General features: G+C 35.2%; 1 protein-coding gene across 7 annotated transcripts in view; it reads left to right on the top strand.

Moving 5' to 3' along the window:
- The window catches only part of TENT2 (terminal nucleotidyltransferase 2), a 72,593-nt gene that overhangs the window by 7,842 nt on the left and 50,666 nt on the right, over positions 1 to 14,085 (top strand). For all 7 annotated transcript variants that reach the window (XM_045496727.1, XM_045496717.1, XM_045496694.1 and 4 more), the window contains one exon: positions 1,567 to 1,804. In XM_045496727.1, the coding sequence (XP_045352683.1) occupies positions 1,567 to 1,804 (238 nt within the window). The remainder of the gene's footprint in view (positions 1 to 1,566; positions 1,805 to 14,085) is intronic.

Here is a 14,085-nt window from a genome sequence, read left to right on the forward strand (position 1 = left end):
ACACTAGCTAAGAATTATTGATCATTCATGTAGTAGAGTTGTTCTGTGGAGTTTACAAATGATTTAAGTTTCACAAAACTTTATGAGATGAGTACTGTTATCCCTCTTCTGTTGAGAAAGATGAAACAGAGGTTAAGCAACTAGTTATTCAGGTAGAAGCACACTTAGGATTTGAACCCAGGTAGTCCGGCTCTAGATCTTGTGCTTCAAAGCACTGTGAGTTGTTCTTCAAAGTTATCATTGTGGAAGGCTTTATAATGATGCCAAAAGTATTGGCTTTAATTGAGATTTTAATTTTTTTGAAATTGCCTAGATAGCCAGTTTGTGAATCACAAATGAAAACAAATTCCATTGGCTCATAGTTGTACTTTAAAAACTAAAATTGACATTCTCAAGAGAAGCAGCATATAAAGCTAAGTCACTTTTATGTTAGCAGATATTAAATATACTCTTAGGTTTTTAGTGCTGTACACTTTTACTTGTGAGTAGGAGTTCTACTTATTTTGGGGGTCAAGGAGAGAGGTGTAATCCTACTGGGGTATTACAATAAAAAACCTTCGGATGGCTGTGACCCATAGAATTTGAGAGCTTTAAAGTAGTTGGACCATTTCCCATGGCCGAAAGTATTGTCTGTATGAACAAACTTAATATATCAATGAAGTAAATATCTTTTTTTAGACAAATAATTATTTTCATTCTGGCTTTTATTTTGAAAAATTTTATGCCTCCAGAAAAATGTAAAGAATAGTACAGTAAACATCTGTATGCTGTTTACCTAGGTCCATTAAAGTTTTGCTTCATTTGATTTTTTTGCCTCTTTCTCTTTATTCCTACTTTTTTTTTTTTCCTGAACCATGATGAAAAATTGTAGACATCATTTCACTGTACATCAGTGCATTCCTGCTAAGAACAGGGATCTTTTCCTATATAACCAAAATACATTAGTCATGCCCAAGAAATTTAACATTAATACAATACTGTTATGTGAAATGCACTTAGTTTTCATATTTCTTTAGTTGTTCAGTGTCTTTATAGCTTTTTAATATGATCTTTCCAACTGATGAACCGGAATATAGGTGGACTTAAAGGCCCTTTTTAACTATGTAACACTCACTTCACTTAATTTTATTCTCATTCTTTAGAATTTGGGTTTTATTGTCAGTGTTTCTATGAATGGAAGTTTTCCTCCAAAGTTTTAACTGCTGAGATAAAATATTGGGATAGTTCTGCAGGAGACTAACCCTGATATATATAGTGTATAGGTTTAAAAATATATACATATATATTCTATAAATTATATATATGCATATATATACATACATATGTGTGTACATGTATACACACACCCACATACGTACACACACATTACCAGTATGCATTTTTCCTAAGGTGTTTTTCTAAGGCTTCTCTTGTGCTCAAAATGAATATTTTAAGATTCATATAGAACTAATAATGTGGCCTTGCTGAAAGAGTCAATATTGGCATTTGTTATTTTTATAGTTTTAATTGTTTTCTGTCATTAGAAAGTTATATCTTTAATTACTAAGGTATATTGCTTGTTTTCAGGAGATTAAGCGATGAAAAAAACCTTCCTCTTGACGGTAAACGGCAGCGTTTCCATTCACCCCACCAAGAGCCAACTCTAGTTAACCACATAGTGCCTTTATCAGGTGAAAGAAGATACTCAATGCCGCCATTGTTTCATACACACTATGTACCAGATATAGTCAGATGTGTTCCACCTTTTCGAGAAATACCATTTTTAGAACCTAGAGAAATCACACTGCCCGAGGCCAAAGATAAGGTAATAATAATATAGATTTTAGTTTTACCTTTTGGAAAGTTGATATAAATAATGTATTAAAAACATCAGAAATATCTAATGTTTTGGATTAAATAGAATATGTCTTTTTTTGCACTGTTTAAACTATTCAACCTAGTTTTCTGTCTAAATTTGATTTTTTGATTTTTGTTAGCTTTTCTTTTATGGAAGTGTAGCTTTCATATCAGGAAATCAGATTTTCTCTGATTCATAAAAATCTGGATTAGAACTCAAAACATTTGATTTCTTAGTTTAGAGAACTCTACTGTTACTTATTTTTATTTTAGAGAAACACATTTTCATATGGTTATTATAAATGTCAAAAAGCATTTCCTTTTGGGAGGTTTGTGTTCGTCATGAAGTTTTTGAATGTCAAAAATAGCGAATCCAGGAGTCATGGAGACAATCAGAGTGATATGATGCAGAAAGATCTATCAGAAACATTTGTAAAAAGCATTTCCAATAAATGAAATAAAGTTGTTTAATAATTCTTGGAAAATGACATTATCAGCATTGGGGAACGAGTTATTTAACACTAATATTAGAAGCATATTTACCCCCTACCCCCAAATAATTTTAGGTAATTTAGAAGAGTTTACAATGTAAATATCTGTGTTCTCTTGGCTTGTCTGTGGATTACATTTTGCTGTTGTTTTTTTTTTTTTAATTTTTTTTCAACGTTTATTTATTTTTGGGACAGAGAGAGACAGAGCATGAACGGGGGAGGGGCAGAGAGAGAGGGAGACACAGAATCGGAAACATGCTCCAGGCTCTGAGCCATCAGCCCAGAGCCTGACGCAGGGCTCGAACTCACGGACCGCGAGATCGTGACCTGGCTGAAGTCGGACGCTTAACCGACTGCGCCACCCAGGCGCCCCTACATTTTGCTGTTTTTACATTTTCAAAGTTGCTCCACTTTTAAGAAATACTGACATCTGTAGGCTAAGGAGAATGATCCTGAAGGGAGTATAGTGACTTTGTTTTACTCATCTGTGGGTTCCTGGCAACCAGCATAGGTCTAGAATGTTGTTAATGTATAGAAAATGTTGGATCAAAAAAGGAGCACTTGGTTCATTCTTTAGTTGTGCTGCTTTTTATTCCGTCATCATTCTTTCATTGTATCATAAAATTCACTCTTTTTAAGTATACAGTTCAGTTTTTAGTATATTCACACAGTTGTACAGTGATCACCACTCTCTAATTCTAGTATGCTTTCATCGTCCCCAGAAGAAACATGTACTTGGTACCAGTCCCTTCCCCGTCCCTGACCTTCCTCTCCCTTACCACCTGCCCCCCTTGGTTGCCACCAGTTGATTTTTTTATCTCTATGGATTTGCTTATTCTAGACATTCATATAAGTGGAATCATACATTATGTGGTCTTGCTTTTTTAACTTAGTGTATTTTCAAGGTTCATCCATGTCATAGAATGTGTCAGTTCTTTGTCTCTTTTTATAACTGAATAATATTCTGCTGTATAGATACACCATTGTATTTTGTTTATGCATTCATCATTTGCTCAGCTTTGGGGCTGTTTCTTCTCTTTGGCTATTCTGAATAATGCTGCTATGAAAATCTGTGTACAGGTTTGTATGGACATGTTTCTGTTTCTTTTGGGTGTATGCCTAGTAGTGAAATTGGTGGGTTAGGTGCTAATTCTATGTATACCTTTTTGAGAGCTGCCAGTGTTTTCTAAAGTGGCTGCACCATTTTACATTCTCACCACCAATGTATGAGTGTTCCAATTTATCTACATCCTTGTCAACACTTGTTATTGTCTGACTTTTTGATTATAGCCATCCTAGTTGGTAAGAAATGGTATCTCATTGTGATTTTGATTTGCATTTCTCTAATAACTAATGATGTTGGTCATCTTTTCATTTGTGTATTCAGATCTTTTGCCCATTTTTTAATTGGAGTATTTATTTTTTATTGTTGAGCTGTAAGAGTTCTTTGTATATTTTGAATATTAGACCATTATATATGATTTGCAAGTATATTCTCCCATTCTTGATTTGTATTTTTCCTTTCTTGATGGTGTCCTTTGAAGCACAAAAGCTTTTCATTTTAACCAAGTCCAATTTATCTTTTTCTTTGGTTGCTTGAGCTTTTGGTGTCGTATATAAGAAACCATTGCCTGATCCAAGGTCTCAAAGATTAATGTCTATGTGCTATTCTAAGAGTTTTATAGTTTTAGCTGTTAGATTTAGGTCTTTGGTCCATTTTGAGTTTTAATATGATATGAAGTAGGGGTCCAACTTCATTCTTTTGCTGTTAGTCCAGTTGTCCCAGCACTATTTATTAAATAGATTCTATCATTCTTCTGTTAATATGAAGTAGAAAAGCAAAGGTAAAAAGAAAAGGTAAAATGAGTGGGAGGGAGGATGAGGCAAAGTAAAATGGGAAAAGACTAACTTGAGAAGTTTTGGTACTGTTTCTCTCCTCCCTCCATTCTTTGTCTTTTCTTTGCTTTCTCATTTTAAAGAAACTTACAATGCTATAATGTAAAAGCCTATGGTATAAATCACATCTGACAAATTCTTTTAGTGAATATATAAGAATCTTTTACTATGAGTTTTTAATTATGTATACAGACTCATTTTCTATGGAATTTATAAATATTGAAGCTTTCTATCTTTTTGTATATATTTATATAGTCATAATAGGTAACTATTGGAACTAACTAAGTAACTGCTAGTTCTGCATGTGGACGAGGTATATGTTGAGTGTCAGTAAATTTAATAACATAATTTCCATTAGTCAGTATATATTATTTAGTGAAGTATGGTTCCATATCAGTAACTTTTTCTGTGCATAGTAGCATAGAAAAAGATCTCTTATTTCTCATGTTTTTGGAGTAAGCATTTGTTTCAGAAAGGTAAAGGTATATTTTGTTAAGCAAATTTTTTTGAGTGCTACTCTCTACCTGCCTAGTTGTGGGAGAAAGAAGGCAAGCAGTTAGTTTTGTGTTCATCCTTTAAGAGAACACTTTTAAAGAAAACTAACACTTATTGATGCCTTTTCTAGGCATTCATATGTTATATCATTTAGTCTTTTCAACAACCCCATGACATGGATATTATCCTAATTTTACTGGGGCTCAGAAAGCTAAATAACTTGTTCAAGGTCACAGCTAGTACCTGACACAACCAAGATTTGACCTTTGTCTCTAATAATACAAAGAGGAGGAATTTAAGATGTTTAAAATCAGGGGTAGGGAGATGACATTCTTAGAATTGACTATAACACCAGGTGATCTGTGAAAGTAATAGCTAATATTTAGTGGCTTTCTTTGCCAGCAGTGTGCTCAGTGGTTTCTATCATTTACCTCTGTTTATCTCTGCTACAGTATGAAGTGAATGGGAAGTCCAGTGTGAAAAATATGGAGTAGTGGTTTGGGGTCTTGAGTGCCCAGTGGAATGCCATTGAAGGTTTTTGAGTAGAGAAATAGCACAGATTGATATTTTGGGGAAGATGGTTCTTGTGGTATAGTGGAGTTGAGCTTGGAATAAGGAGGGCCTGGAAGATGGGTGATTACCTTTAAAGCTATTAAATTCATTTGATGAGAGGCATGGAAGCTTTCAATTATGGCATATGGTAGTGGGAAAGATGTGAAAGACCACGCATAAGGAAAATTGGTAGAATGTGTGGAATCACTGAGTATAGGGGAGAGAGAGGGAGGCTTTGATGTCTCCACTGCTTTGATTTTGGACTACTAACAGAGATAAGAAACCTAGATGTGAGGCGTATAAATTAGTTGAGGAACCAGTCATTTGTTTTGTTTTGTTTGATTTTTTTTAAATGTTTATTTTTGAGAGAGAGTGACAGAGCACAAGTGGGGGAGTAGCAGAGGGAGGGGACACAGAATCTGAAGCAGGCTCCAAGATCCGAGCTGTCAGCACAGAGCTCAATGTGGGACTTAAACCCATGATCTGCGAGATCATGACCTGAGCTGAATTTGGACACTTAACGGACTGATCCACCCAGGTGCTCCACAAGAGTTTTTGGAAGTATGGGAATATCTGTAATTTTTGGGAAACTTCATCTTCTGCAGATTACACACTAAGAATATAGGTCTATGGAAAAATAGGACTGGAGCATATTATTTGAAATCTAAATATTTTTGTAACCAGAATGCTATCAAGAGTAATAATTGATACCTTGGGAAATAACTTGGTCATACCAGATAGGCGGCTTAGTATGACTGGATGCTGCTGCAGGGGATATTAAAAATATACAAAATAGAGTTGAGATATTGGCTTGTGGAGGGCACTGAGACAAGGCAGTTAAAAGTGGAGCTCTGAGTCAGTGAGGCTGCTACAAGTAGACACAGAAGGAAATATACCAACAGAGAGCTGTTTGAGGCTGGGGAGATGTTTTATTGAGTGGGAACCCTCAATATAGTAGGAACGCAAACAAACAGGTGGGGGCTTATTTTTAGTTGTGTTAGATCCATAAGGACTCTTACCTGTGCAACAGCCAAACTCAGGGATTCTTTTTCTTTCTCATGAAGGTTATGATTCTGAGACTTCACTGTATGAATTTGAGTAAAGGTAGATGTAGGGAAGTTATTGTAGTGTTCTGTTCTAGGTGAAAGGGAATTATACCTTGAATTATGAAGTGCTTGTAGAGCACTTCACATTAGGAAGAGAAATTGATGGATTTAAGCTTTATTTGGGAATTCGAATTTATAGGATTTGGTGATGGATTATATTAGGTCATCCAGGCCTACTTTCACAAGGAGTGTCTTGTTCATTTTAGAATGTCTAACACTCCTGGCTTTCAGCTCACTAGATACCACTAATCCCATTACGAGAAACAAAAAAGTCTACAGACATTGCCGTCTCACCTTGGGGTAGAATTGCTCCTGGTTGAGAACCACTGAATTAGATAGAGAAGAAGATACTGAGAATTTCAGGCTTCTACATGGATTCATGGTAGTATCATTGACTGAGATGGAACAAAATGGAAGAGTAGCAATATTTATGTGTGTATGTGTGCTTAGTAGGGATTGGAGGATAAACAGAAGCCTCATCAGTTCTGTGGACATTTGTCTTTAATGTGTATTTGAAACATCACATTAGATATTAAAGATGATAGTTTAATATTATAGATCTGGAATTCAGAGGAAAGGTATTGACTAGAAATGTACATTTGGTAATCATTGGCATATAGATGGTAATTGAAGCCAAGAGTGTGGATGTGATTGTTCAGGGAGAGAAGAGAGCCTGGATTCAAGACTGAAATAGGTTGAGGAAAGGATGGGAAAACAGAAATGGAAATTAAAAATATATACAACTGTTTTGGGGAGTTTGGCTGTGAAGTGGAGGAGCTAAAGATTTGAAGTTGTAGCAAAGGATTTTTTAAATTTTTAAATTTTTATTTGAACCACATATAAATGTTTAGGGGAAAGATTTAGTGGAGAGAGGGGAAATTGACTATTCTGTCAGGAAAAGAACAATCATGAATAAGATTCCTCAGAAGATAGGAAGGGCATGGATCTTGCTTATGGGTGGAGTGATTGGCTTTAGGTAAGAGAAAAGCTTTCTGGAACTGGAGGAAAGGAGGGGAGGATAGGTGTAGATAATAAGGAAGTTTGTAGATATGATATAGAGACATTAATGTGGAGTTCCCATAGTTGAGTGGCTTCTTCCTGTTTTCTTTATGAATTATTATGCAAGGGCATCTGTTAAGAGTGAGGAGAATGAAGTGGGATGTCCAGGGTTTGAGAATAGTGGAGAGGGTTTGAAATAAAATTGACTGAGGGCAGGAAATCAAGCTGTGACCAGAGAAATAAAATAGAGAAAGACCAGTTGCTGGCTGGTGTTAGACGATTCACTTAAGATTGGTAATAATGAATTTATTATAATAATAATGAGTCATCAACTGGTTCAGTTAGCTCCAAGGAGAGGTTTTGTTAGTTAGTTTTAATTACTTTGAAAATTCATATTCTGTGTTTTGAAACCTGAAGATTTAAGTTTTTGAAAATGAATACCCTTTGAGTTTACATTTTTCCTCCATTTTAAAACCTTTTGTCAGTTTTTTCAAGTTGCTGTATTAACAGAATTCTTTAAAATATTTGAATTACCTTTCTGAATTAACATTTATTTCACTCTAGGTTTTAGGTGAATATATGGTTGCCTGGACAAAAAAGAGGCTGTAGAGGAATCAAGAGTTAACCAAGCTCCTGAATTCTATTATAACTGTTCTTTGGAAATTCTGATTAGTTTGAAGATACTATGTGAGTTGAAGTAATTGATTTTGAATTTTTAGTTGAGATGAGGTTAGGCTGAGGTTTTCTTGGTACTGATTATAAAATAAGATGATTGTGAATTAATTATTCAAGGTATCTTTTATAATGTTTAATTTTGGAAAGGAGAAAATATGGTGTATCCTCTTGGCACCCTTGGAGGAACAGTTTAGGGACAGTTATCTTACAGATCTCTTAGAGACTCCATGTTTAAAAAAAATTTTTTTTTTTTAAATTTCAGTATTTCACTTTATTTAGAAACATTAAAAAAGGGGATAAAGTATTTGTAAAGTGTTGGCTCACTGAATTTTAAATACACTTGGCCACTGAACAACACAGTGGTTAGGGGTGCTAGCCTCCTACACTGTCGAAATCCTTGTATGACTTTTGACACCACCAAAACTTCACTGCTAATAGCCTGTTGACTGGAAGCCTTACCAATAACATAAACAGTCAGTTAACATACATTTTGTATGTTGAATGTATCATATACTGTATTCTTAAAATAGGATGGAGAAAAAATGTTGAAATCGTAGGGAAGAGAAAATACATTTATAGTACTATAGTGTATTTATCGAAAAAAATCTGAGTATAAGGATACCTGTGGTGTTCAAACCTGTGTTATTCAAAGGTCAACTGTAGTTAAAATGCGTGTATGCCCACAACTCCTGCTAATCTTTTATTTCAGCTTTTTTGAGATATGATTGACAAATAAAAATTGTATATATTTAAGGTGTAACTATAATGTCTGTAAATTGTGATTTACCATAATCAACCTAATGTCCATCACCTCCCATAGTTACCACACTTTTTTTGTGGTGAGAACAACTAAGATGCAGTCTGTTAGCAAATTTCAAGTATATAATACATGATTATTAAAAAAATTTTTTAAGTGTTTGCTTTTGAGAGAGAGAGAAAGACTGAGTTTGAGCGGGGAAGAGGCAGAGAGAGAGGGAGACACAGAACTCGATGTGAACTCCAGGTTCTGTGCTGTTAGCACAGAGCCCAACGTGGGGCTCGAACTCACAAACTGTGAGATCATAACCTGAGCCGAAGTCAGATACTTAACTGACTGAGCCACCCAGTCACCCGCACAATACATTATTATTAATTAAAGTCACCATATTGTAAATTATGTCTCTAGAACTTAATCATCTTATAACTGGAAGTGTGTATGCTTTCATCAACATCACCCCATTTCCTCCATACCCCCAGCTCCTGATAATCACTGTTCTACTCTCTGCTTATTAATTTGACTTTTTTAGATTTCACATAAAAGTGGAGATCATGCAGTGTTTTCTTTTTATGTTTAGTTTATTTCATTTACTATATTGTCTTCCAGGTTTATCCATGTTGCAAATGGCAGAATTTCCTTCTTTTTTAAGGCCAAATGATATTCCATGGTGTATGTATGTGTGTGTGTATGTGTATGTATGTATACGTATGTGTGTATGTATGTTTATATACCACATTTTGTTTATCCATTCGTTGGTTGACATTTAGGTTGTTTTCTTATCTTGGCTACTGTTTAATGCTACAGTGAACATGGAAGTGCAGATATCTCTTTGAGATACTGGTTTTATTTCCTTTGAATGTATACCCAGAAGTGGAATTGCTGCATCATATGGTAGTTCCATTTTTTAATTTTTTAAAGTTTATTTATTTATTTTTAAGAGAGAGTGAGTGCTAGTGGAGGAGAAGCAGAGAGAGAGAATCCCAAGCAGGCTCTGCATGCTGTCAGTGCAGAGCCTAACACAGGGCCACGAACCCACAAATTGTGAGGTCATGACCCGAGCCAAACCAAGAGCCAGGCTCCCAACCAGCTGAGCCACCCGGGTGCCCCATATTTTTAATTTTTTGAGGAGTCTCCTTACTGCTTTCCAGTGTGGTTGTACCAATTTACATTCTCACAGACAGTATGTGTTTCCTTTCCTCTGCATCCTTGCTAACACTTGTTACCTTTGACTTTGATAATGGTCTTTTAACAAGTGTGAGAGGATATCTCATTGTGGCTTTGATTTGCATCTCCCTGATGATTAGTAATGTTGAACATCTTTTCATGTATCTGTTGACATTTGTGTGTCATTGGAAAATGTTCAGGTCCTTTGCCCGTTTTTAAATTGGATTATTGATTAATTGATTGCTTTTGAGTCATATGAGTTTCTTTATATTTTGGATATTAACCCCTTATTTGGTATATCATTTGCAAATAATTTTCTCCCATTCTGTAGATTTCTTTTTCATTTTGTTGACTGTTTCTTTTGCTGAGCAAAAACTTCTTAGTTTGATGTAGTCCCACTTGATTTTAGCTTTAGTTACCTGTGATTTTGGTGTCAAGTCCAAAAAATCATTGCAAGACCATTGTCAGGGAGCTTTTTTACGCTTTTCTTTGCTAAGGAGTTTTACTGTTTCAGATCTTACAGTTAAATCTTTAATCCATTTTGACTTGGCTTTTGTGTATGGTGTAAGATAGAGGTCCGTTTTCATTCTTTTGCACGTAGATATCCAGTTTGCCCAACATTGTTGAAGACTACCCTTTTTCCATTGTGAAGTCTTGGTACCTTTGTTCAAGGTACCAGATAGGTTTATTTCTGTGCTCTCTAGTGTGGTCTGTGTGTCTGTTTTTTATGCCAGTACCATAGTATTTTGATTACTATAGCTTTGTAATATAATTTGAAATCAGGAAGTGTGATGCTTCCAGCTTTTTTGTTCTTGCTCAAGATTGTTGTAGCTATTCTGGGTCATTTGGGTTCCATAGGAATTTTACCAGTGTCTTTTCTATTTCTGTGAAAAATGCCATTTGAGTTTTGATAGGGATTGCATTAAATCTATAGATAATTTTGGGTACTGTGAACTTCTTAGCAATTTTAATTCTTCCAATCTGCAAATATGGGATGTCTTTCTATTTATTTGTTGTCTTCGGTTTCTTTTGTCAATATTTTATAGTCTTCATTGTGAAGATCTTTTGCCTCCTTGGTTAAACTTATTCCTAGGGCCCTATCTTTGTAATGTATGTGTCAGAAAAGTTTTGAAAGCTACTGAGATGTAAATTTATGTAGAAAATCTAGGCCAGGACTCAGCAGAAGAGGTCCTCAAGTGAAAACTTGTTTTATTTTGTTTTTCCATTCTTTTATTTCTTGGCCAAGTTCAGTAATAATATATGCCTAAAAGCAGTCAAACTTAAGGGAAAGAAATCAGTAATTCAGACTGCCTAATCATTGTGCCAGTTGATAAATTAAGAAGACTACATTTTGTCCACACAAAAAACATAGTAATTTAACCTGCTAACAAGGAGTGCGTTATTTTTGACATGACATTTTCCTGATTCTATTTTATTTTAGTTAATTTTAAGAGAAAGGGAATTCAGCATCAGTAATGAATTTAAACTTTTATTACTTATCTAACTTTATTCAGTAATTAATACCAACTTTTTCTTTTTCTTTTTAAAGTTTATTTTTTGAGAGAGAAGGAAAGAGCCCGTTTGTGTGCACATGCATGTGTGCACGAGTGTGAGAGGAACAGAGAGAGAGAGAGAGAAAATCTCAAGCAGGGTGACCCCCTGTGTGGGGCTCAGTCTTAAGAACTGTGAGATCATGCCCAGAGCCAAAACCAAGAGTTGGAAACTTACCTGACTGAGCCACCCAGCTGTCCCAGTACTGTATTGTAATATTATGGCAGTCTTTGTGTCTGAGGGGAGAGAGCCTGAGAGAGCTTGAGAAATTGCCTGTTTTGTTGAAATGTTTATGAACTAATAACTAATGTTTTCTGTACCATACTTAATTTTATTTCCCTTGCCTTGATAGCTCATTACTGACTTGTGCTTGTTGTTTCAAATAGCAATTATGTTTAGTCAAAAGCCTGTCACCATTTTCATATATTATAGTATGTGGTCAGGTATTGGTAATCCCAGCTGATAGTTTTTTTTGCTTTCTTTTACCTGGGGACCCAGTGAACAGGGGCAGATATAGAAGCTGCTGAGGATGACATTAGGCTTTATTTATTGACACACTTAAAATTTTTTCTGAATCCCAATCTATACTTGTCCTTGATGGCTTGTGTTGACCTAAGACAGTGATAACTTGTAATTTGTTTGAGCCTGACTTTGAGGACGGGTTATAGTATTTTTTTAGGAAAAATGAACATTTATATTTGGAAGAAACAATAATATTTTAAACTGTATGTATATAAATCTTTTTACAGTTTCGAACATATATAACATTTACTTATAGTAAAAAATAGATATCTTTAACTATTATTATTACTTTGAAGTTAAAGCAGTAGATCTTGGCAGGCAGCCTAAACAGGTAGTATTGTAGAGATTTAAATAACTTTAAGAATAGGGGGGCCTGGGTGGCTCAGTTGGTTAAGCGGCCGACTTAAGCCTAGGTCATGATCTCGCTGTTCCCGAGTTCCAGCCCCGCGTTGGGCTCTGTGCTGACAGCTCAGATCTTGGATCCTGTTTCAGATTCCCTGCCCTCTCTGTGTCCCTACCCCACTCACGCTCTCTCTCAAAAATAAATAAACATTAAAAAAATTTAAATAACTTTAAAGAATAATCTATTTTACGGATACTTTGTCGTAATTATTTTTTTAAACTAACGATAAGGAGACAAAAGCAATTACTATATTTTTGAAGTTTATTTGTTTTGAGAGAGAGAGAGAGAGACAGTGTGAGTCGGGGGAGTGGCAGCGATAGAGGGAGAGAGAGAATCCTAAGCAGGCTCCACACTGCCCGCACAAAGCCCGATGTGGAGCTTGAACTCATAAAACCACGAGATCATGACCTGAGCCGAGACCAAGAGTCAGACTCTTAACTCACTGAGCCACCCAGGTGCCTGAGTGAAGCAAAAGCAATTAAAGAAAGTTCCTGAAGTGCCATTATTCATAGTCACCTTGGTGTTACATATATGATCTGAATATTTGATGCTTGATATTCATCAGCTGAGGAGAATTCATATCCTACCTCCCTCCCTGCTCCCCTGAATTATTGAACCGTCTTCTGAAATATTTCTCTAAATTTAAGTAGAAGTCTTACTTTAGCATATATGTGTATTAATTTTGAGTTTTGTTGCATTTTTACTCTATATTCTATATGGTGTTTGTTCTAAGATACAAAAACATAATTTGATAATGAGAATCCCTAAGTAAATAGATAGGAAGAAAAATTCTTTTGTATAGAAACCTATTAGATCTCCATTATAACAGTACTTGAAAGAGAAGAAATGTTTCCATGAGTGTAAAAAAGGGAAGGGAGCTAGTATATAGTATTATATTTTTCATATAATCATAAATTTTTTCATATGTGAATGTTTCTATATGAACACGATCATTCAGATGAAAGAATTTTTATATATAAAATTTCATTTGAGCATTGTTATAAAGAAATTTGTAACTTTTTGTTATCCAGCAAATGTAATTATATGTAGGATAGTACCTGCTGTCAGTTCTAGGATTGTGTTGATCTGCCTAACTGATTCTGTAGATCAGGGGATTGGCAAAACTTTTCTATAAGGGCCAAATAGTAAATATTTTAGACGTGTGGGCTATGTGGGGCCTCTGTTAAATTTTTTTTCTTTCTTTTTGAAGCAATCCTTAAAAAATGTAAAAATTATTTTATGTTACTGGCCTGTAAAACAGTTCAGAGACGGTTATTTGGCTTACAGGTTATAGTTTGCCAATCCTACAGATGAATGAAACTTAATCATTCAAGTGTCATTTAAAATTTTAGGGGCGCCGGGGTGCCTCAGTCGGTTAAGCATCCAACTTTGGCTCAGGTCATGGACTCACATGAACTCGCGGTTTGTGAGTTCGAGCCCTGCATCGGGCCCCGTGCTGACAGCTTGGAGCTCGGAGCCCAGAGCCTGCCTCTCTCTCTCCCCTTCCCCTGCTCATGCTCTATCTCTCTCTGTCTCTCGAAAATAAATAAATGTTAAAAAAAAAATTAAAAAATATTTATATTAACCACTTTACTGGAAACCTTTTTTCAAATCTTTTATAAACTTGGATGCTTTTTA

This window comes from Leopardus geoffroyi, chromosome A1, assembly GCF_018350155.1.
Source record: "Leopardus geoffroyi isolate Oge1 chromosome A1, O.geoffroyi_Oge1_pat1.0, whole genome shotgun sequence".
Classification (NCBI taxonomy): Eukaryota; Metazoa; Chordata; class Mammalia; order Carnivora; family Felidae; genus Leopardus; species Leopardus geoffroyi.